The sequence below is a fragment of the Lepidochelys kempii genome, chromosome 7 (assembly GCF_965140265.1).
Source record: "Lepidochelys kempii isolate rLepKem1 chromosome 7, rLepKem1.hap2, whole genome shotgun sequence".
In the NCBI taxonomy this organism is placed as follows: domain Eukaryota; kingdom Metazoa; phylum Chordata; order Testudines; family Cheloniidae; genus Lepidochelys; species Lepidochelys kempii.
In genome coordinates, this window is record NC_133262.1 from 58244292 (window position 1) to 58269609 (window position 25318).

At 48.3% G+C, this 25318-nt stretch overlaps 1 protein-coding gene across 4 annotated transcripts in view; it reads right to left on the reverse strand.

The window, feature by feature from the left end:
* ANTXRL (ANTXR like) overlaps positions 1 to 25318 on the reverse strand; it is an 88233-nt gene that overhangs the window by 7193 nt on the left and 55722 nt on the right. For 2 of the 4 annotated variants that reach the window (XM_073353020.1, XM_073353019.1), the window contains one exon: positions 4132 to 9320. The exons of the other annotated variants lie outside the window; for them this stretch is intronic. In XM_073353020.1, coding sequence (XP_073209121.1) covers positions 9099 to 9320 — 222 coding nt within the window. In that variant the 3' untranslated portion in view covers positions 4132 to 9098. Of the gene's footprint in view, positions 1 to 4131; positions 9321 to 25318 lie in introns of those variants that run through there. 4 annotated transcript variants of the gene reach the window in all.

Sequence of the window (25318 nt, forward strand, 5' to 3'; positions counted from 1 at the left end):
AAACCAGCATGCCCAGCCCAGAGCGCAGGGCCAAAAAACCCAGAGTCAGCAGGTTGCAGCAACAGGGTGAAACTCACCCCTCCGCAGCAGAGCCAGGGAAGACAGAGGCAGCAGGATCATGGGGGTCAGTGTTTCCCCTCAGCATGCTACCCCCATGTCTTCCAGACTGCTGCAGCCTCCTGCTGGGAAAAGCATCAGGCATTGGATAGCAAAGCCCAGGAAAGCAGACATACACCAGGCTCTTTCCTTAGCTCCAAACACACATACAGGCCATATTCACATATCATTTTAGTCCCTGCTGCAGCGCCACACAAGAGCCACCCCCAGGGAACCCAGCCCTGAGTGAACCCCAAGAGCTGCTGCTGCCCACCGAGCACTGCTGGGAACCCTCCTATTTGGGAGAGGCAGCAGTGTCTAGTGCTGAGCACTGAGAACCAGGGCCCAAAGCTTCAGGCTGGAGTGCCCAGCATTTCAGATGGGAAAACTGAGGCACTCAAAAAACAGCTTGACCGAGGCCATGAAGTACATTAGTGCCAGAACTGGGATGAGCACTCAGCAGCCCACTCCCCAGGTCACTGCAGCGAGGCACCTAAATCCACATTCCGATGCCCAAATTAAAGGGACCCAAGGACCAGGGTGCTGAGCTGACACAGCCCCTGGCTGGAGTGGAAGTTGTGTGTGTGTGTGTGGGGGGGGTGATGAGCGTGTGCAGTGCTTTGATAAAGCCCTGACTCCCTATTAGCTGGTTCTTCTTATGCTTCATGCAGCGTGTGAGCCAGGCCCTGCCGCTCAGAACTACCCCACCCAGGGGACTGAGGCAACAGCAGGTGTGTAGGAACAGATGGCCACTGATGTTGGATCGGGAGCCCTTCTATCTGTCAGCTCTAATGGGTTTTGGATCAGGCCCTTACAGAACAGGGAGCCTATGCAAATGTCTCTAATAAAGGAACACAAAGAAATTTATCCAAGAACCCAGAGCAAACACCACCCAAGCAGGATCACCTCAAAACCATTATCCTGCAGGGGGCACTGCCAGCCCCACAACCTGGGGTCACTTAGGACACTATCCTGCTGGGAGCTCCCCTCTCCATTCATGGGATCATCTGCCTTGGAGCCAGAGCACACAAGCTACTCCTCAGTGCTAAGTATAGAAGAAAATGGGCTTGTAAGAGGGTTACCACATTCAGAGCACCTCCTGCATGGCCAGGAGCAGCCCTGCAGCCCCCACCACTTCAACTTCCCTCCAGGGGTCCCAGAAATAATCCACTCACAGAAAAGAAGCTTTAAAACAATATTCCCCACAAGTGTGCAGGGTGGGGGAAGGCAGATGTAATTCACTTTACTAGGCCAGCTCCCAAAATAAGTCCCCTTGAAGCAGGCCTTGCACAGCCCTCCAGAGACCCTGTATGTACTGGCTACATTCTTCCTCTCAGAAGCTTTTCCAAAGCAGGCCCTGCTGTACCCCTCACAGCCTCTCCCATATCTACCCCTGCAGTCTGCCTGGGGCCCATGAACTTCATTTTTCCCACCTAGGGGGAGAGTGGGCAGTGTCACAGATGGGGCTGAAGCCACTTCCCTCTTAAAGGACCAGCTACACAGTAACAGAGCCAATTCCCACCTGTGTTCAGTGGGTTACTTCAGGGAGGGACAGCTGCAATCAGCAAGAGCAGACAGGGGGCCGGGAGGCTGTTGGAGGCTGAGGCTTCTCAGTGGTTGCTCACCCCACAGTCTGCTCTAGAGAAGGTTATGTGATAGGAGTCAGGAGTGTAAAACCTGGCTTTGCCTGTTAGAGGGCAGCATACCTCCTGGCCCCAAATGCTGCAGCCTGTAGGGTCCTGCCATTGATTTCAGGGGCAGCAGGCTAGGGTACATTTGTGTATGTTGGGCTGGAAGCTGCTAAATCAGCATAACAGGCTATTTATAGAGAGGCTGGAACCAAAACCCTGAAGCCAAATGGTTAGAGGAGTTCAGGTCAGAGCTGAATTCTGCGTCTCAGGCCTGTAGCTAGTGTTATGAGTATACTAACCAACAACAGCTGCAGCGAGCATCTGGTGTTTGTTACTGGCTCCGGGAGAGCTTTTGTGCATCTGAACTCTTTCAAGAGCACAGGATTGCTTTTCCCGTAACACCCCAATGGCACAACGTTAGTTAGAGCTGGGCAAGACAGTGGAGGCCATGCAGCCCAACTGGGTGAATTGTGTCCTGGGCCAGGCTGTTTGTCAGAGACAACAATGCTGCTGATGAAGGGATGAGGTCCTGGGGCAAAAGCTATCGACTTAGGTTAAAGGGACGAACAGAATAATGGCCCCCACCCTTGGCCACAGGACAGGCACTGCCTGCCAGAGCCTGCCACTGCTTTGGTGCAAGGACTTAACGCTGCACTCAGATCCACTAAGCCAACTCCGGGCGCTTTCCTGGGGAGCAGGATTGGGTTTAGGCGTGATGCAATTTCCTGAACCTGACTGGCCCTTAGCCTGCAACCCCTTCACAGTGCAAAGGGATCTTAGGTCAGGTGTCCGGCCCTCCCCTGGGTCACAGAGCCTCTACACCCAAGTTCTGCAGAAGCGGAGGGAGGGCCAGAGTAGTCAGTGAGTGGTGGAAGTAAAAGGGGTGGGAAGAGGGTGTGGTCAGGGCATTCTCTTCCCCCCCCCCCAGGATTCTGTGCCCCAGCAAAGCCCTGTTTGGACTGTGAAGCAAGACAACAGCCCCTGAATAGGCCAGTGTAGGGATGAATCTGGCTCTCTGTGCTCCCTGGCTTTCCCTCCCTGTGGCCTCTGCATTGTCCAGCTGGCTGTGTGCTTGCATCTGCCCACTCAGATCTGCATGCATCAGCTTCTTGGCCACTCTCCTCCCCACTCTCATTCCATACGGGGCTGTGGCTGACATGCCATGCGGATCGTGTGCAGCTTTGCCACAGCCTTGGTTGCTAGTCATTGTGGCTTGCCTGGCTTGGAGATTTTTGTGGCCTATCCCCATGACCTCTCCACTTCCATTGCGTCTCTGCTAAAGCCCGTGTCTCTATCCCCATGGGGATGCAGAGAGATTCAGAGGAAATGCTCCCAGCAAGAAAATAAAGGGCTTGCTAGGCTGCGTGGGATGGGAAATTACAGGGCCGATCCCTCTGTCATTACACAGGCAAGACTCCCAAAATCAGTGGGAGCTTTGCTTGAGCAAGAAATGCAAGATCTCCCCCACAGGAAGAGCCCTGTGTGTCCCATGATCCCGCAGCTGTAGAATTTGCCCTAGAGTTTGCTCCATGCTGCAGAATTATGCTCTGGAATCTCAGCTTTCATTTTTGTTTTAAATATACTTCAAGCCCTCAAGGTAGCAAAATACCCTTGCAATTGTGACCTGAATGTGAACTGATGTGGCGGTTGACTTCAGTGGAATTACTCTGAATTTTCAGCCGTGCACCTGAGATCAAAACGTGCTCCTAAGTAATTAAGCCCTGCAAGGTAGGCAAGGATTGTCATTCCCATTCAGGAATGGGAAAAGAGAGTCATAGAACAAGCAGCTGGCACACAGCTGCCCATTGGGTCAGTATGTAAAGGGATGGGCCCCTCCTGCACATCCCCGTGGGATCAGGTGTGGCACTGCAGGCGAACCCTACCTTATTTTCCAGTTGGTGCATCAAAATATTCCCTCTGTAAAGGATCAGGGCCAAGGGAAGCCAAAAACAAAAACCAAAATAGGTGTGTCTCCTTTAGTAAAGTCTCATGGCAGGAGCATTTGCAGTCACAGCTCGGAGGCCTCAGGTTCAAAGCTCCTTGCCCAAGTCCTTAGAGAAAGTCTCTGCTTGCTCGGGTCAGTCTCCTGTAGCCAGGGAGTGGGAGATCACACACACCCGCCAACGTGCATAGCTTCTAGCTCCCTGGTTTTGTTTAAATACGTCAGCCCGAGGGTGAAGCAGGGAATCTCCTGTTGTGGTTGTGAGCACCTGGCTGTCCATTCAGAGGCAGGACACTCCTTCACACAGCAGCAGAGCACTGGCTAGCTCTCAGGAGCCCTGACTCCCAGTTCCTTGCTCTAGCCACAACATGAATGTACTAATGAGGAACAGTATATTAAAGGATCAGATAAACTTGCGCCACTTAAAATGTCCCTTGGAGTGAAATCATTCGCTCTAATGGGTAACTGTTAAGCACTTTTATTGCTGATTTAAAATCCATTAAGACTACATTACGTTGGATTATGAGATTTTGGCTACATTTCCCACATTTGCATGTAGATATTATTGTCGCAGGGTTTTTCAGAGAAATGGAGCAGGCGCACAAAATGCATAAAAGTTATACAATTATAACATGGAAGCAGCATGTTAGTTACAGAAAGTTGTACCACATGTACCGGCAACAAACCCCCATGAAGAACCCCCTTAAACTTTAGCAATAAGAAATCCGTCAACTTCCTCTGTCCCCAATGTTTTATGGCAGCCATGTCAGCCCACATCCCCACTACTTCTGAGAGCGTACCTCTTTCTAGAACATATTTGTACAGTACATTGTTTTCCCTTATAAACCAAGCAATTTCTCTCTTCCCCAAAATGTAAATCTATCATTATCTACATATCTGTTCAAGCATTGTTAAAGGTTAGAAATCTCCTGGTTTTCCTAATTATACTACATTTTGCATTACTCAAAAGCATCAGATCAGTAACAAATGTCTAAATATACTAGGCAGTACCCAATAATTCCCATTTCCCAAAGCTACAAGAGAACAATTTGAGAATACCATACCTTATTATCACACTCACATGCATAACATCCTGGGCCATCTGTATTTATTCACCTTAAGTCCCTTTTAATAAATTACTCTAACTGTCCAGCAGTAAAGTCCAGAAGTGTCCTGTCTCCTCTGTGTTAAACTCTCTATATTTACAGAAGCTGGGCTGTTTTCTCAGGAAAATGCTTTTTTAAAATGAAAAAGTCAAAGGATGGTACCGATCACATTGACAAAAGCCATCACAAGAATACAAAGGCTTAGAGAACAACAGGTGCATGTGCATCTGAACTGGTACAGTTCATGAATCAACCCATCACTGAGCTCACTCACCAATAAGAGGAGCTGAAGCTTTGTAAATTTAGGACTGTTTGACCCACAGCCTTGATCTTGATGCATCAGGAACTGCAGTTGGTATGCAGCCCTTAATAGGCTAAACCACAGTGGTCTTGGATGAATCCTGATCACTTGGAGTCTGATTCTCCACTGCTTTGCATTTTGCATTACTGTTTACACCAGCTTTAAGTGTGTGCCAGATGCTCCCAAATCCAAATTCTGCACTCACGCCAGGGAAAGCATTAGACACTCACGGTGCACAGGTGAAAATGAGATGGGAGGCTCCAAGGTACTGGTGAATCATTCCCTTTTAAACACTTCCTTACAGTGTTTGCTATGGAGCACTGTAATCACAACTGGCCAAACATACAGATGAAAACAACAATAGCATATTCAACCATCAGGCCAGTGAAAGGCACACTGTCAGGTTAAAAATCCCGGGCCAGACCCTCAGCTGGTGCAAAGTGGCATAGCTCCATTGAAGTCCATGGAGCAACATGAATTTAAATCAGCCGAGGATCTGATGAAATAGACTTAAAAAAAAAAAGCCCAAATTGCTTAACACCTGTGTTATTGTAACTCCTGAAATAGTAAAAATGGAAAAGAGTTGTACGAGTCCAAATGTCCTTTTTGCAGCCAGTGCCCTAGGTTTAGATTTAGCGCTGCATTCAGCTTGAAGGATGAAAATAGACTGGTCAGTTTCACTTTTGCTTCTCCCCAGTTCCATTGTCCAGCTCTCGCACAGTGCTGTAGTGCTTGGGTGGCAGACACTGCAGGGGCAGGTTTGCGATACAAACCGAAAGCTGATTTCCTGGGAATGTAACTCTCTAGCTATTGATACTCATGGAAACCCCTTGCCCTCCTGCACTTGTATGCTGGGGTAGTTTTAGAAGAGATGGAGTCAGAGCAGTGTAAAGCTTGGGTAATGCAGTGGTGAATTTAGCACTGCGAACAGATCTCATCATCTGGAATCCCAAACAATTGCGATCCCAGCTGTGCACCTGAGTTTATTGAAGATGGATTCCTTGCACAGCCAAGACTAGACACATTTTTGCAAAGGTAGCGGCATTGTGATACCTGTCAATCTGCAGATGAGTCAGCTGTTTGAATAGCTTGTGAAAAACCTCTAGGCTTTGGCATATGTAACACAGATCCCTGTGCCAAACTCCATTGGCATTTACACTGGTGTACATCTGCAGTGACTCCATAAGTCATTGGCGCTACTCTGGATTTACACAGAAGTAAGCGATGACAGAATTTGGCACCCTGCTTTAATCACTGGCTAAAAGTAGTCCTGGCCAGTCAAGAAAAACGTTATAAATGGAACCTATTTTTGTAAGTTAATTTTCCCTGCTCGTTATCTGCTCCCAGCACTGTGGGTCTCGCTAGTACCTCAGTCCCCCCTGGTGGTGAATTAAGTGTTGGTGAAAGGTCTGACAGCCCTGATGTCCTTTCTGTATGCACAGGCAGTAGCCGCACAAGCTTCGCCACCCATGTGCCAGATCTCGATGACAGCACTTGAGGCTGGGAGGGATGTTCAGTGTCCTTTGTCATTTCAATTATCGGCCTCCGCTGCGATTGCCAATAAGAGGGGCGGTTAATGCCAACTGCTTATTGTGATGTAGACACCTGTCCGCTAGGAGCTGGGCTGAGACCCACCAAACTCTTTCCACAAAGGCCTCCAAACAGATATCAGGAAATACCAACTTCCAGTCACTCCCAGTCTGGACTAAATGGATGGTCTTGCCATGCAAAACTTGGCAGCCCATTCCCACTCTCCCCCTGGCTCATCCGTTCACTGAAGACAGTGGAGTTTTGCCATAACTAAAATGGAGAATAAGACACATTATTTTTGCCTTTCAACTCAAAGCAGTGAGAACAAACAACTGATGACTAATTAGATGTCACACTGGCTGCAGATGTGGGAGTGCTGCTCTCAAAGCAAATGCTTTAAATGGAGGGGGAGCAATCCAGATAGAAGTATGGAGATGTTAACCCCCCACAAGCCATTCCCCCGTCTCTGCCACCTATGGGCCAACCCAGCAGACCGCACTCATGTGGGGTAAGGGAGGTAGGACTGTACCGAGCTATAAGTAATGTATCTGATTCTCCTCTCAGTGCAGTGAGGCCCCAATTTGAGCATGCGAATAATCCTATTGACTTCAATGAAATTTAATCACAGATTTAAACTTAACCACATTCTTCAGTGCTTTGCTGTCTCAGGTCTAAATCAGGACCAATTCCACTGCAGTCAATGGGACCAGATCCTCAACTGGTGTAAATGGGTGCTGCTCCCCTGACTTCAATGGAGTTATGCTGATTCCTGTGAGCTGAGTTTACGGCCCAATAGCATGCCATAGCGCTGCATGTCTTTACCAATTAGGCCTTGTTGGGCCCTTCATCATCCCCTGATCTGGCCTCTTTACGTCGCACCAGGAGTGCACATGCCATAAAGCGAGAGTAAATGCAAGGCATTACTACAGTTTCCTCTTGGGATTACATGGCCAAGAACAGGTGCAAGGTTATATCTCCTCCCCCACACAAATAGACCGACCATTCCAATAAGATATAATACTTAGTCCTGCCATGAGTGCAGGAAACTGGACTAGATGATCTCTCAAGGTCCCTTCCAGTCCTATGATTCTATGATGCAACATGGACATCCTCTCTACGACTACAGTAATACCATTTACACGTGGATCTGCAGACACCCTTTCTGATGCAGAATAATACAGGATGGGGGGAGCAATGTAAGTCCAGGAGTTATTTTGCTTCACTAGGGATGAGCTGGATACAACCCACTCAGGCTTTAGCATTTAGCAAGCCCCAGTCATGAGGAACCCCGTAATCCCACGTCAGATATTACAACCTACGTGCGTGCACTTATGTCTCTGCCTAGTGTCAGGCACAACTGAGGCTCATCAATGTTTGGGAGTCCCACAGGATTGGCATGAAGAAAAACCAAAAGAAAAGCCCATGCTGACAAATCAGATGCTGTGTGTTTTGTACACACAGATAAATAGTAATGTTCCATACTGGGGGAACGGGGAAGTTCTGTGAAAAAAAAGGACGCAGATGTGTTTTCATCTGAATCACAAAAGAGCTCGATCCTTTGCTCCTGCTAGCAGTGAAGTCTATGGGAAACAGACGTGGGATCAGTCCCTATGTGTTCCCACGTATGTCTGGTGTATCAAACATGCTACTTATATACAGTAGCAGTCACATATAAGGGACATATACATCTGTGCCATGTGGGAGGCCTTTTTATGTAAATGAAAATTTAAAAATGCAAACAGACCTAGAAACTTTTTTCCACATTCCCCTGAATGTTGGAAAGATCTGCCCCAGTCTGAGGTTTTCAGACCCGCAAATTAGCTTTTATTGCTTGTGTCTGAGGAAATTAAGAACAAAGGCCAAATCTAGTTAAATCAAAGATTTTGGTTTCAATACTGATCTTCTCCGGGGGGGGTGAGGAAGAAACCACAGGGCAGATTCCACACCCTACATCACTGGAACTGCATGGTGCATAGCCTCACCTTGCTCTGTTGTCATTACCCAGGAAATTCCCCTTGCAGAACAAAGCAAGGTGAATGCTCCCTTGTAATCACTGCTCCCTGTTTGCGTTCTGTTTGTGGGGAGAAGAGCGACTTTCAATTTACCCAACTCGTTTGCAGGTGGCACCTTTGTACTGACTGATGCATGTGTATCCGGCTTGGGTTTTCATGTATGATAGGACATATAATGTCATACAAACGTCATGTGTGGATAAATCCGAAGAATGTGTGCGTGTGTGTCTGTCTATATAAACACTACTGCTGTGTCTAGATGATTGTTTTGGGTTTGTTCTACATCCAGAGGCTCCAGAATTATCCACTGAATGTTTACTCAGCACGTGTGGCATAAATATATTTATACAGTAAAACTGACACTGGGCAATTTTTTTTTTTTGCTGACCAGCAACAAATTTCCGCTATCTTTCGACTGTAAACCAAGCCTCAATAAATATGCCATGCTCAGCAGAGAGCAATCTTGGTTTTTGCCGCACTCTAAGCCAGGGGTTGTGGGGGCGGGCGTGCCGGAGGAGGTCCCGGGGGCACTCGGGATGGGGGAGGTCCAGGAGGCGGCTGCCTGGAAGGAGGCTGCAGAGAGGCCGAAGGCGAGGCACTTCTCGGAGCGTTGTTGAGGGGGGGGGTGTCGTGCTTCGGCGGCGGGCGGTATGGGGTGGTGCTTCCGTCTGATTTCACCCGGGTGAAGTTTATGCATCGTCCCTGGTTAAAAGAAAAATAGCTATTTGTAAAACCTCCATGTGTTTTGCAGCAGCTAGCAAGCCCAGTGCCAAAGGGATGCAATGCTGTTTTTTGCTATGGGAATGCCTGTCGATCTTCATCCACTGGACATTCATTGGGCCCCCACCAGCAAAGTTCAGCCCTTCACTTTATCAAACACGGGACGGTTCTGACCCAGGTTTTGCTTGAGCCTCTTAGTGAGAAAAAGGCCCACCCTGAAATTCAGCTACTGTGTTGAAGTCTCCCAGCGGGGATTGGAAAAGGGGTCTCTGAGTGGGTGGCTCTGCCACAGTCATGCTACAGTACTTTGAACTTCCACTGTCCCTTGTCAGCCACAGATCTCAAAGCCCTTCCCGCAGGTATCGCCATTTGACAGCTGGGAAAACAGCGGCACAGAGCGGGGGCAGACTTGTATAAAGCAAAGCAGTGAGCCGGGGGAAAGAACACAGGTTTCATGACTCCCAGGCCCCTGCTCTAACCACTAGACCTCACTGTGTCTCAGGACTGGTGATATATACAGGACAAGTCAATGTATGCTCAATGAAGAGGAGTCCCACCCCTTGCCTTGCTTCTCCATTTAGATCTACACTAACATCGACCCGTCTTCTGCGCGTACAAGAGACTGCTGGAGAAAGCACAATAGCTCTGACCTGGCAGAAGGCAACGCCCCAAAACTAGTCCAAGTCCTGCTTTGGACAAAGCCCACGGTATGGCAAAGTACCCCTATGGGGCGCATGCACATCACACGCACTAGCATTCAAAAGCAACGCAGTTCTTGGACTGCAAACCAGCCGCCTTAAGAGGCCTGCTGGTGTGGTTATGCAGGACATGGCCTAGGGTCCTTAGCCCTCCAGTCCCACACCGAGAACATCAGCAAGTCACGTGATAGCGTAACGTGTTTCCCGATTCAGGGGATTTTGAAATGGGTGTGGCCTATCGCGTGGGCTGGGCTGTTGGGAGCTGCCTAAGTGGCATTTCAACACCATAGTGCGTGGGGAAACAAAGAGGAAACTGAAGGAAATGTTGAAGGATGTCCTGCTTTTTTAAGGACTATACATATTTTCAACTGGGCTTCCCCCAGCCAAAGCAGAGCTCTGTTGGGCTCCCTCCAGCCAAGCTCCAGAGAGGAAGAGGGAAAGAAGCACCCAGCCAGCACCAGAGCCCACCCAGCAATCCCAGACACATGCCAGCACCCCAGCCGCTCCCCCACCTCCTGACCTGCCCAGCTTTGCAACTGCCAAGTCTTGCATGGCTCCCCATGCTACCCCCTGCCGCAGCTAGGAGAAACTCATTACATCCTTTGCAGATTCCCAATGTCCCAGGTTGATCTGCTAAACTCGGCAGGTGTGGATCTGGCCCTGCATCCTCCTGGTGGTGCAAGGAGGGAGGGAGAGTTTTGCAGCAAAGTTGTTGCTTTAACCGTGGCAAGAGTCTGTGCTTATGAGAGTGAGCCACGCCCCTCACTAGCAAATAAAAGGCTAAAGATGATGGCTCTTTGAAAATGCAGGAGTGACACCGCCCATAAGTATGAAAAGTAAGCCCCCGCTCCAAGTAGCCAACCGTCAGGACACTCAGCTGGGATGTAGGTGACCTAGGATCAAATCCCTCCAACTCAGGATTTGATGTGGAAGACCCAGATTCACTCCCCCAAAGCTGTCTGCTTTGGAGAGGCTTGATTCCAGGTCTCCCATGTGAGTCCCCTACCCACTGGGCTATGTCATTCATTCCCTGTTTTCTCGCAGAAAAGGCCTCGGTGCCATCCCTCTGCAGAACAGGAATTTGTTTTTTGAAATCTCAGCAATGTTCGTGGGATGGGAAACCCAAACCCACTGCCCGGCTGTTCAAGAATCGATCTGCACGACCATCTTGCTGGCGGGGTTTTGAAATCACCCGTTAGAGCCCGGATGGAACTCAAGCACGGGACAGCAGAGTTAGGGTATAGCTTCATTGGAGGTGTGTACATTCCCAGGCTCAATCCCTGCCGATGACCCAAACGGGGCAATGTTACACTTGCCTACCTGGCTCCAGGCTTTCCTAATGAGATTCCGAGCCCTGTAATCCAGCCCAGCTCAACAGTAATTAAAAGTTGCTCCACTCAGATGGACTCCAGGTAGCCCCTGAATGAGATGAGTTTGGTGGGTCTCAGTTCCAGCTCCCTTGTCACAAACTCACCACCAGGCTTTGCATTAAGTGGCCGAGGGAATAGAGAGGCCAAGTCCTGAACGGGCTGTGGAGAGTGATCTGCACCTGTTACCTTTAGACGAACCCCTACTCCCAGACCAGGGGCTGAGAGCAGCACATGTGGGAAGCCTGCCTGGCTGCTATCCTGTAGACAGACAAAGGACTAATGCCTTTCACTGGTACTAAAGCCTCCAGCGTTTGAAGCTGAAGTTTAGGGTTCTATGCCAATTAGTTAATTAAATATCTGAATATTACACCCGGAGCTGCGCAAGACTTGGCAGCTATGTTTAAACGTATACACATACAGTTCTCTGTCCAGGACCCCCATTGCTATAGTGTTTGTGCACCGCACAGTCGTCACTGTGTTTATCCTTGTGAACCCGATGAGGCAGAGTGGGAATATTATGCCCATTGTACAGCTGGGGAACCGAAGCACAGAGAGGCTAAGGCTATGTCTGTGCTGCAGAGTTAATGGAGGGGATCTGCACCCAGGGTAGTCCTGCCTGGGGGCGAGCAGCCACACTGTGCTGTACTCACCCAGAGGAAGTGCTAGGACTTCAGTTGTTTGTGCTGCCCTGAGCTGAGCCGCCCTGTGATTCTCTCCCAGGGAACTGTGGGAGAACTTTCCTGCCCTTCTGGGCACCCAGGGGAATTGTGGGAAGGCACTGGAGGACTATCAGCACTGAGTGGTTTAGCCTGCATCCTAACTACAAAGTGGCCAGGTGAAAGCAATACCCAGGCTTTACTCTATAGCCCCACCAAGACAGGTAGCCATGTTGAAACACCACCACACTTGTGTCAGAGGTTTCTGTAGATGGACAGGAGCAACACCCAGCAAAGAGCCTGGCTTTACTCTTCAGCGAGGACAAGCCCAAGATCAAACAGGGAGCCTGTAGCAGATCAGGAAATAGAACGCAGGTCTTCTGAGTCCCAGGTTAGCACCCAAACCATTGCATCATCCTTCTTTGTCTCTAAGGGCCACTTGTCTTCTTTTCCACTGGTTTCCTTTATATTCAAAATCTGCTCCCTGCTAGATTAGTAAATGATGCCTGATAAAGCCACCAAGATCTACAGCCATGCAGCATGCCCCACAAATCCACTTTAGTACACAAATGCTTTTGCCTTTGTATTTACAAAGTTGTGCATTTGCCAGGGGTTTAGAAGAATCACTTTGTGAGTGAAGTCTATTTGCTCAACCTATAGAAAAAGTCAGATACAAAATGAAATAAAAGAACCCTTCCTCTCTGTAAGTGCAAAGCCTCAAACACACATCAGTATTTTTGCCTGCAAGTCTTCCCTGCCCCGTGCCCTTCCTCACCCCCAACCATTAGTCTCAAATGTATTCATAGTGTATAATCAAAGGGGAGCCCAGAAATCTGTTTGCATTACTTTCACTTCAGTTAAAGCGATAGGCGGCGTCAAACTGTTGCCAGGTTCTGCCACACTCTTGGATTTGTCAGACAGCTGGGTAATTTAAAGGCCAGGCCTCACATTGTGTCATGAAAAATAAAGTTGGGTTTGGAGCTTGACAAAGCGCAATTGGGATGATCGATGTATATACTGTGACATTTCCTCACAACAGATTATCGGCGCACGGCTCCAATCTCATATGGCAACAAGCGATTGGTTAATACTAAAGCAAATTCCTCCGAGCACCCGCAGCAGCCACTGATCAATCAAAGCTGAACTGATGCCTTGCATTAGGATTACAGAGAGAGTCAGAGGAGCAGATAATCACGACTGATCAGTCATGCTTTTCACCTTCCTCAGATCTCAAAGTGCTTTACCGGTGCTGAGGAATTCAGCCTTGCAGTAAGCTACGGGCCACATCCTGCAAGCTGTAATCAAACAAGTGGTGCCAAGACGGTTACTTCTGTGGGCAAGGGTTATGCTCTTAAGTAAGGGCTGCAGGGCCTTGTGTTTGTTACACAGTCCTATATCAGCCCAGGGTTAGTATATACATTAAGTAACAAAAAGCCCATTTATTATGAGACAGAAATTATAGGGTTTTTTCATACCCTACATTTGATTTAAGTATTCCTCCCCCCAACCCCCAACAGCTTGCAAAGTGCATTTGAATAAAGATTAAATTAAATACAGCTTTTGCATTCCTTCCTCGGGTTTCTACCCACACACACCTATGATCGAGGGACTGTGATCAACGGGATTGATTAATAAGGATTGACAGCTGCAATCACACCAGTGGTGGAGCTATCATTATTTGCCCCTTAAGTATGGCAGCATTAAATCTTTTAAGGGAAGGTATCAGAGCTGTCAACTGTGGTAATGCCACAATGATCCCAACTTCGACAGCTGTTGGTAGCCGCTTTTTTGTTTTCTAAGAAGCAAGTGATCTGAATAAATCCAGTTCTGTCTGGTTCCACCCTCACTGCAGGCATGAAATCGCTCAGATGGTCTGACCCGTAAATCTTTATTGTCATTCATGGACCAACTGCAGATCAGCAATATGCCATATGGAGTTATGCCCTTACTTCAGTTCCCATCTACACAGTATTTATAATACACTATTATTTTGCCTTCCCATATGTCTATCCACTTGTTAGTCTCTTGTTACGCTGTTTGCCAAATTGGCTTTTCAAAGGTACAAATACTGAAGCTGCAGAATCTGCCCTTGTTTTGACTCTAGCCAGATCAATCAGGGATATTCAAAGCAGCTTTTATCCCAGTGTAACAATCACAAGTAATTCAATTGCTTTGCCTCTTTGACCACCTAGGATGTGTTGTTTTTTTTTTGCTGTGGTTTATCGGGGGGGACTTTTGAAAGCCACTAAAACTTGTTTCTTGGTCATTTTCACCATAGCACTGAGTGTTTAGATTCCCAACCCTTTGCTTCACAACCCTTTTTCATCTGCAACAAGTTGTCAACAAAATAGGAAGCAGTATTTAAAGGGACACCAACAACTTAAAAATCATGCCTTGTAAACAACCAAATGCCTTTCCTTATGGTACTAACAGCATCTTTGATTATTAAAAGGGGACGGTTAAAAGTCTACTCCATTTGCCATTTTGTAGACTTTTTGCATTACTCTCAGTTTGCACAATGTTAAAAGCAAAGAAAGTCAGTTTAATTTTTGTTTATAGTCAATTTCACTTAAAGATTCTTAGTACTGCAATTTTGACTTTGGGGAAGGGAATACTCATTTGTTTTAGGTTTCAGAGTAGCAGCCGTGTTAGTCTGTATTCGCAAAAAGAAAAGGAGTACTAGTGGCACCTTAGAGACTAACCAATTTATTTGAGCATAAGCTTTTGTGAGCTACATCGGATCCAATGAAGTGAGCTGTAGCCCATGAAAGCTTATGCTCAAATAAATTGGTTAGTCTCTAAGGTGCCACTAGTACTCCTTTTCATTTGTTTTAGTTGTTTCCACCGGAATTTTTGTTTTAAGCCCTGAGGACATTTCTGTGGGGCGTAGACTTTATAAAATCTTGTTTTGTCTTTAAATTTTAGGGTAAAATTTTAATTGAAAACATCCCTTTAAAGTTTGGTCACTCTAGAATAAAACAATCTGTTGGTATATCTGTATAAATATAATTTTAAAACCAACCAAAATGTTACTTTTAAGAAATTAACAACTGAGAATAATGTAATTTCGTTTGGGTCTCTGTAAATAAATGGGCCGAATTCATCACTATTTTATCTTCATTGAGGTCAATAGGTTTTTACCGAGGGTACATTTATCTTATACACACAGCAGGTCTACTTTCGTCTTCACTCTCTATAAACTGCTTTAAAAAAATAAAATATCATTGATATTTCTATTTGTAAGCACAGATAGGCAGGCCGAAAGAATACAAACAGCGACTCAATATTGTCTACCAACCCAAAAGAAAAGGAACACAGGTCGCTGTTAAAAATAAAATGAACACGTCAACTTACAAAGCATGAGATATTTGAGACTAGATGCATAAGCTGAGTCACAGAATCAACTGAACTGACAGGAAGCCCGAATTCAAAGCCCAGTGAAATCAATGGGAGGTCTCAGCAATTTGACCTTTGTGGGTCCTAAGTTAATGTTAAGACATTAATTCTTGGGAAACTTTAGTGAACAGAGATTTAAGGGAACAAGAACCCTCCAGCTGGCAGCATCTGAACCTTGCTCCCTAAAAATTCAATTCAAAATATACAATCGGAGCCTGAGCTAAAGTCCATTGAGATCAACGGGTTGCTTTAAATTGATTAATTCATGGATCAGACACCAAAACCGTTTTGGGTGTAATTGTTTTACGGGGAAGGAGCTGATCCAAAGAGGTGCTGAACATCTGCTGTTCACGTTGCCTAGGCATGGCCTCAGGATCGGGCCGATAACGTGTGGTTTCAAGGAACCACAATCTATGCAAATCAGTGTTTGTCAAAAGCTTCCTTGCACTGCATCGCTTCATGCTAACTGTGTGCTGAACATGCCAAGGCTCATTAAAACCCTCCCCGCTTTCCCTGCAATTGCAGTGATTACCCCATAGCGTTAGGGTTAGAAAATTCGTGGAGCAGTGAAACTCCTTGTCACTTGAACCAAGTACGCCTGGATGTCAGACAGGATTGGAAAAACTCTTACTAAAGAAAACTGCTACATTCATGGCTGGGGCTTTGATTTTGTATTTAAAGGACAGAAAAGCTTATCAAACATAAAGGGAAATGTGAGAGGTTAAAAATAGCTGCAACTTGATTGCTGATTGAGCTTTTGATCATTTTTTTGCATTTTCAGTTTTTACGTCTCAACTTGGAGCATTAAAAATAATCACCACAAATGGTTGGGTTTTTCCCCCCTGTCCACCCAGAGGTTGGGTATTTTAAATACCTCCTAATGTAAGAAGTATTTTCTCCTGGATAATGATTTTCTAATGACTGGGGAGGTGGCTCCTGGCCATTGCAATTGCAAATTATGAAATGGTATGATAAACAGAAGTGGACCAGAGTGAGGGAATGTTAAACACCAGAGCTAAACTAGGTGCTGATATCTAACAAGGAAGATGTGATTCTTCCACCTGTGCCCCCTCACTCCCCCAGACATTCGAAAAATAAATCCATTTCACCTCTTTCTTAACTGTTTGTTCTCTTCTTGGGCCTCTTCCTATATGAATGGAGCCGGTTTCACAGAACACAAGCAGGGATAACGGCAGGCCCCCATCTCAGAGGGGTGCTGTGAGGATAAGTACCTTAAAGATTGCGAGGAGCTCAGATACTACAGTAGACGGGGACAAAGAGTCCTGTGGCACCTTATAGACTAACAGATGTATTGGAGCATAAGCTTTCGTGGGTGAATACCCACTTCGTCAGATGCATGATGTCACCCACGAAAGCTTATGCTCCAATACGTCTGTTAGTCTATAAGGTGCCACAGGACTCTTTGCCGCTTTTACAGATCCAGACTAACACGGCTACCCCTGTGATACTGTAGAGGGAAACCAAGAAGCACCTAAGGTAAATTCAAATAGAAAAATGAACGATGGCGAATGCCCAGTGCCTACCAGCTTGCAGGCAATCCGTAAGGGAATGTGAGCATTTCCATCTAACACATTATTATTGGTTATTTCCATCTAACACATTACAGCCGCACTTAGTTGCCACGACCAAGAACAGGGCTCCGGCTAACGCATTTCAAAATACACCCCATTGTCTTAGTCTAGACACGCCCTCGATAGTAAGAGAACATCCTGCCTTATAATTAAGGCACCAGTTCAGGAACGCATCCCTGTTCTGGGTAGCACATGCTTAAGTGCTTTTCCGAATCAGGACCTAAAGAGATAAAGGGTGGGGGAAGCATTATTCCCCATCTACAGAGAGATCAAATTGACTGGCCTGAGGGCTGTTGCAATGCTGGAAACTGGACCCAGCTTGCCTGAGGCCCACTCCCCAGAACGCAGAGGACGGCTTGGCTTCCCTATTTACTGCTCATGGAGTACTGCTGATGTCTCCAGTAGAGGTCACGTGCTGCTGCTCCATTTATTCACATCAAAGGAGCAGTCATTTTCCTCCTTGTGCCTCATACCATCACACAGGATTCTGAAATACAGGGCCCAATGCTGCCTTCAGGTGATTGAGGATCAGGCCCACCGGGAAGCTCCCTGGCCAGTGGAGATCAACAGGAAAGTAAAGTGGCAAAACTGCCAGGAAGAGTCCAAATAAATAAATAAAACTGGGCCCAGGTACAGCTAAGTATCACTTGGAGATTCAGGCCCAGTTTCTCTAGACTCATCGTCTGACTTCCTGCACATCACAAGCCCCAGAACCTCGCCCACCCACACCCGTAATAGACCCCTAACCTCTGGGTGAGTTACTGAAGATCTCAAATCATGACTTAAAGGCTTCCAAAGACACAGAATCCACCATTTACTCTAGTTCATACCAACAAGTGACACGTGTTCCGTGCTGCAGAGGAAGGCAAAAAGCCCCCAGCGTCTCTGCCAATCTGACCTGGGGGAAAATTCCTTCCTGATCCCAAATACTGTATGCCAATCAGTTAGACCCGGAGCAAGTGGGCCAGACCCACTGGCCAGACACTAGGGAAAGAATTCTCTGTTGTCACTCAGAGCCCTCCCCATCTAATGTCCCATCTCTGGCCACTGGAGATATTTGTTAATAGCTTTCATGGATGGACCATGTGCCATGGTAGGCAACCTCATGGTACGGTCCCCTCCATAAATTTATCAAGCTGTCTTAAAACAAATTAGTTTTTTTGCTCCCACTGCTCCCCTTAGAAACATGTTCCAGAACTTCACTGTTCTGATGGTTAGAAACCTCTTATCTAGAGCTTTTCATCAGTAGATCTCAAACTGCTTCACAAAGGAGGTTGATAGCATTATCCCCATTTTACATACCGGGAAACGGAGGCACGGAGTCGTGATGTGACTGGCCCAAGGTCTCCCCTGTAGGGAATAAAACCCAGATTGTCTGAGTCCCACTCCCATGCTCTAGCCACTAGGCCACACTGTACTTTGAAATCCTCAACTGGAAGGCATCACAGAAATGCAAACAAAAATCAGACAGCATTTGTCACCAACTCAGGCTATAGATACGACCTCAGCTCACACCAGTCTATTTAGTTTTACAGCCTGGATGCAAAACTGGCCAGGCAAGTTTTAGGGACTTGCAACCCCAGCAGTGGATTGAAAAAGACACCCACAGGAGAGCCTTGCTGATATAAATGGAGCTCAGTTTATGCAGGATTGTCATTCTAAACTGAGGGTCTTTTTTGCATTTGGAATGTATGCATATGAATGCAGGTGCAATTGTGTACCTAATTTGCATGTGTAATTACTAGGACTGTGCATCTGTGCTGGGTACTTGTGCGTGACCAGTGAGATGCATAACTGGCCATATCCCTGTGCCAATACCTGATCTGCATGTGGTGCGCAGATGCACATGCATCTGTGAGCCTAGCTTTGTTAAAAATCAGGCCCCGGAGTGTTTTGATTTATAGGCCCACTCCAAAGCCCACTGTAGTCAAGTGGTGTGGAGTGGGAGTGTCTTTCTATTGATACCAATGGGCTCTGGATCAGACTCACTATTGCTGGTGTGTGCTGCACTTAAGAAGGCAGGAATAAAATTGTACAGTTGCAGTGCAGGCCTGCTGGGACCCAATGAGCTATTGGGGGCTCTCGATGCTGGCAGACGTTTTAAAGTGGGGGGATCTAGTTAATAAGGGACCGTCTGACTCTGCAGCCCAGCTGTTTGGGGGCATTCAGACTGCGGTCTGCCAGCTGCTCAGTGAGGCTCATGGGGTATTATAAAGATGACTGCGCTAGCAGAGGTTTAAAAAGCCAGGCCAAGCTTCCTCGCAGTTTACATGCCCCCTCTGCAAAGTAACCGAGTGCCTTACAAACATTCTCAATGGGAAAGGAGTACTTGTGGCACCTTAGAGACTAACCAATTTATTAGAGCATGAGCTTTCGTGAGCTACAGCTCACTTCATCAGATGCATATCGTGGAAACTGCAGCAGACTTTATATATACACAGAGAATATGAACCAATACCTCCTCCCACCCCACTGTCCTGCTGGTAATAGCTTATCTAAAGTGATCATCAGGTGGGCCATTTCCAGCACAAATCCAGGTTTTCTCACCCTCCACCCCCCCACACAAATTCACTCTCCTGCTGGTGATAGCCCATCCAAAGTGCATGTGCACATTGTGTAAAGAGTTGTCACTTTGGATGGGCTATCACCAGCAGGAGAGTGAATTTGTGTGGGGGGGTGGAGGGTGAGAAAACCTGGATTTGTGCTGGAAATGGCCCACCTGATGATCACTTTAGATAAGCTATTACCAGCAGGACAGTGGGGTGGGAGGAGGTATTGGTTCATATTCTCTGTGTATATATAAAGTCTGCTGCAGTTTCCACGATATGCATCTGATGAAGTGAGCTGTAGCTCACGAAAGCTCATGCTCAAATAAATTGGTTAGTCTCTAAGGTGCCACAAGTACTCCTTTTCTTTTTGCGAATACAGACTAACACGGCTGTTACTCTGAAACCATTCTCAATGGGATGATACCGCCAGGGGGGACAGAGGCGTGAAGTGAAGGTCACACAGGGAGTTTGTGGCTGAGCCAGGAACTGAACTGGGGTCTCCAAGCACACCGCCTTAGCCACAAGCTCCTCCCTTCCTGCTTGTGCTTTGGGTAATGTCTATGCTGACGGTGGTGTGCAGAGTCTAGCCGCGCTGGGCCCAGCTAACAGTGTAGATGGCGAGGCACAGCCCAGGGGAGTAGGATGCCCTATGCCTCTGAATCCCAAGACAAATATCCTACATGGGCTCTGTACATGCCCAAGCAGTGCCTCCAACAGCTACGATGCTATTTTGAGCCATTCCCTGCTGCCTGCCCTGGCAGAGCCATTCACTGCCATGTGTGGCCACACACCACAGTGACAAGTGTGGATGCAGCCGCTGCTTTCCCTGGGGCATGCTGCTGTCAGCGTAGACCCAGCCCTGGTTCTGTTCTCTGGCCCTAGAATGCAGGCAGCAGGTTCATCCGTGAGCTGTCATTACGGAGAGAGCTTTTGGGCTCTGGAGCTGGCTAGCCCTAGATATACCCAGGACAGATAGATGCTGCCAAGCCCACTTGTGTATTCCTTTTCCAAGTCAGAAATCATACAACAGGGCCTGAGAGAAGCGATGCCAGCGTGGGAGCTCCCTGCAGGACAGGAAACTCCTTAGGTCACAGATGAGATGTTTCCAGCTGTGAGCTCAGCCCATCTGCACAGCTGCGGCCGCACTTGGGCAACTGGCCATGTGCTGTGGATCTTTGATTCCCACAGTGCCTGTTACAGCTGAGCCCGGCATTACAGACATCGGTCACCACTGCAAAAAGTTACCCGGGCGCCACACGCTCATTGGAAGTGACAACGCGAGATCACCTATCATGGTAGCTGGCGTCCCCTGTCTCTTGAATTTTTCAGCGGCTTATGAAAGTAATTGGCTCCGCAAGGGTTACGGGAAGAAAGCAAGCCCCAGATCCACGCAGAGATCTCTGACGAATGTGGTCCGAAAGAGGCAAACTCTGCAGTCCCAGCACCTCGTGTAGCTCTGCCAATCGCTACTGGGGTGGCTACAGCATGTCTCCCAGCAAGGGGCAGGAAATCAGGCTCCAATCCTATTAGAGGCTATTTCTGGGACTTGAAAAGAGCTAATTAGAATGAGCTCCAAACAGTACTGTCCTGCAGGCAGCCAGCGAGGCCTGACGGGCATGTGCTGCCACCAGACACAGGCTGGATCCAACCTGCTGACCACCTGTGGGTAGCAGCCTGGAAATAATTATTAGCAATTAATAATCCTTTGTCTTTCTATAGCAGCTTTCACCTGATGAGTCCTAAGTGCCTGATAGCGATTAACTAAATAAGCCTGCCACCATCCCGTAACCATTTTACAGGTGAGGAAACTGAGGCACAGAGCAGTTAAGGTCAGCATTTTAAAAAAGCAACAGCCCAATTGCAGCGACACCTGAGGCCTGAGGCCTTGAAATGCTGAGCACCCACCGCTCCAACCAAGTCAGTGGGGGGCTTAGCCCCTTTGTAACCCAGCCCCAAGGTGGACAGAGTCAGGGACCCAACTAGTGACACTCGCAAGATCTCAGGCCACTGTTTAAAATACTGGCCTCAGTGATTCACTCAAGTTCTCTCAGGGAGTCAATGGCTAAGCTCTGAATGGGATCCAGGAATCCTGGCTGCCCGTTATTATATTCCTAGCCAGCCAGTCTTTGATGCCTGTGAAATGTTCCTCTGATTTTGAGGAATGAGAAAAATCCAGGCTAAATGCAGCTTTCAGATTCTCCTGTGAAGTTGGTTGCTAACTCCTTTCCCCTGGGATGAACCTTGAACGTGCAAACTGCTGGCTAATGCTGGGGAAGGATCACTGACTTACAGCGGAAGGCACTGGGGTCACCCAAGGTGTCAGTGAGAGCAGGATGCCGCCAGTCCAGTGTAAGATCTCACCTCCTTGCAGGTAATTTTCAGAGACAAAAATAAAATAATTTTCTAAAAGCTTCAAGTAAACCAAAGCCATTCAGTCGGGGGAAAAGAATGTCTCTTTTTTTTTCAGCTGAGGTTTTTGGTAAACCGAGCAGTGGAGAATTTCCTGGCACAGTATGTGCTGAACTGCAAACCAGAGTGGATTTGCTGAAAGCAGCAACTAAACCGGCCCTTGGACGGGGCACCTCACTTTCATCCCAGAGCAAAAGGAGTGGGGAGACAACATCTGTAACATCGCAGCTCAGGAAGGCAAACCCATGATGCCAGCCCAGGGGTTAAGGGGGCATGGCTGGCTCCTCCCCTACCCAGGGGCTGCTGGGAGCTGGTGTGACCCCTGGTGGCAGGCTAGGGCATCCCCCAAGGCTGCTCTAACTTACCCCCCTCCTGCAATGGCCTCTATGGCACCAGATGCAGGAGAGCGAGGGGGGAGGTACTGTGCTCCACCTACTTGCCCCTCCAGCCCCACACACTCTGCTCTCCTCCAGGAGGGAGCGGGGACATCAGAGTCACCATTGCTGGCTCTGCAGGTCCCATGGGAAACCGCCTGCAGGGGGCCCCTTTCCATCAGCTGCCCCATGCCAAAGGAGACCAGTGGATTCCTCCCAGGGGTCTGGATTCTCCCCCACCTTGGGGCATCCTGGACACTTGTGTAAAGCCCATAGGAGAGCCCCTCCTCTCCCGCCTTGTACCAGCCATGATGTATCACACCCACTTTGCACGGGTGTAGACGAGCACACAAGGAGCAAGAAGAATCAGACCCGTGGGCTGCTCAGAATGCTCCTCCCGCAGACCGAGGGCAGTATGTGTGAATTGCAGGGGAAACAGTGCTCTCTGTCTTTGCTGACATTAATGTAACACCCCCCCACACACACACACACACTTGTGTTCTCCAAAGGCAGGAGTGTCCTTCTCTCCGTACTATAGGAGGGGAAACTGAGGCACAGAGCAAGCCACCCATGGCCACACAGCAAATCAATGACAGTGAGGAATAGGACCCAAACACCCTGACTCTGATGCCCTATCTGCAGGGCCATGCCACCTCCTCATTGACAAAGCCAGCTGGCACTCCCAGCTGTGTGGATCAGAAGGATCTTGGTCCTCAGGGCAATCAAGCCGGCACCTTTCGCCAGCACTAAAATAGCATAACTACAAACCCAGCAGCAGGGTCCCTCTGTGGCCAGACTGCTGAGGAGAACCCCAGAGCAAACCCAAGCCACACACACTCTGTTCCCTCCTCTGCCTCTAGAGAACCACCCACAACCAACGGCCTGCCTGGTAATGACGGGTTAATGCTGTGTGTGTATTTCCCCCTCACTGTCTGATCCCTAAAGGAAGAGGAGCTCCTGGCAGGGAACTCGGGTGAGCAGTGCATTCAGCAACAGATGCTTCAGGGAGAGGGGCCCTCAGTTCCCACCTGTGAAATGGGGATACTTCTTCCTTTCTGCCACACCTTTGCCTGCCTCCTCTATATTGACTGTGAACTCTGCAGGACAGGGGCTCTCTCTCCTTCCGAAGAAGAAGCTAAGCTGGTGGACCCGGGCATAGCTCCATTTCGCTATGACCATTCCCACCAGCTGAGGATCAACGTGTGTTCGCACAGTGCCTGGCACAATGAGGCTCTGATCTCGGCTGTAGCCTTTTGGTGCTACTGGAATACAGGGATATGTTATAATCACTCATCTCCCCAAGCAGCAAACTCAGCATTTTGCCACGTGGTCATTCCAGGGCTGTGCCACTCTGCTCACTGCTCTTAGGAGAGGAGGGATACATTCATCCCTGGTCTTAGTCTGTGGAGTTACAGCAGGGATGGGTCTGACTCAGTGCCACTGGATTTTTCTTAAGGAGATGCTGATTCCTCTTGGGACGCCCCGAAACCTGTTCAGTACCGAGAGGCCAGGGTTGATTCCCACAGACGTGATCTATTGCTACGGCTGCAGAGGGCCGGCCTAGAGCCACCGCTTTGGAACTATATCTGTGGGGCAGGGCTGTGGGGCGGGGCTCGCCCCCCCCAGCGATCCTTGGCAGGAGATCTGAGAGTCCAGGTGGGAGTGGGGGCACCCGGTTGCTTGAGGAGGCTGCAGCGGAATTGGGGGTGGCAGAGGGAAAGCGTCAGGGGTAGGATACTGTAAAGGGAAAGGGAGGGGAAAATGTGGCGGCAGGTGACTGTAGGGACTGGGCCAGACAGGGAGACTGGATAGTGTGGAAGGAGGAGACTGGAGAGGCAGCAGGGTTCTCAGAGGAGGAGGCAGCAAGTCCCCTTCCAGCAGGGCGCTCTGAATTTCTGCCTAGGCTGTCACCTTGAATTTGTCCCTCAAGATGCTCGCGCACACTTTGATGTGGGCAGCTTCCCCAAAGAAGGCTCAAAAGAGACCAGGCAAATAAACCTACCTCCCACAGATTTTTAATTTAAAAAAAAATCTCCTGTATGGTAAGCGGATCTTGTGACCCAACTCATGATTTCTGAATGCCTGGGGCTGGCGATCTGGTAATTGCTTGGGGGTTCTGGCGTTCCCAGGACAGGGAGAAGAGGAAGAGGGCCACGTGGATGGGACAGTGAACAGGCCAACCAGGGGTGACGCCTAATACGCTCCCCTCTGGTACGTTTACAAAGCCAGCGTCAGCAAGCCTCCGACCCAGCTCAACAGACTCGCACATCGGCACTAAACACAGCTGTGTAGACGGCACTTTTAAGCTGCGACTCTGGCTGGAGCCTGGCTCTGAGCCCAGCCCCCTCCCTAGGCCTCAGAGCCCAAGCTATGATGTCTATAGAGCTAAGCACGAGCCTCGGAAGACCGAGTCTGCTGACCCGGGCACCCTCTGTGCTGCGGGAGTTGCAGGACAAGCTGCAAAAAAGCCATGAACTCATTAAAACATGCAGTGTATTTTCCGGGGGAGGGAGGGAATCAGCGTTTCTTTTTAAAAACCTTTTGTAGCTTTTCATGAAAATGCCGAAACATTTTTTATGTTTTCAATTTTTCAAAAAAAAAAACCCCTAAACAATGAGGGTGAAAATAGAAATTTCCTCAAAAAAATTTCTGTTGAGTCAAAAAGCAGTTTGGGCACTGGTGACTCCCCCACATAAGATCATAAGAAAGGCCACACTGAGTCAGACCAAAGGTCCATCCAGCCCAGTTTCCTGTGTGCCAACAGTGGCCAATGCCAGGTGCCCCAGAGGGAGTGAACCTAACAGGTAATGATCAAGTGATCTCTCTCCTGCCATCCAGCTCCACCCTCTGACAAACAGAGGCTAGAGACACCATTCCTTACCCATCCTGGCGAATAGCCATTAATGGACTTAACCTCCATGAATTTATCCAGTTCT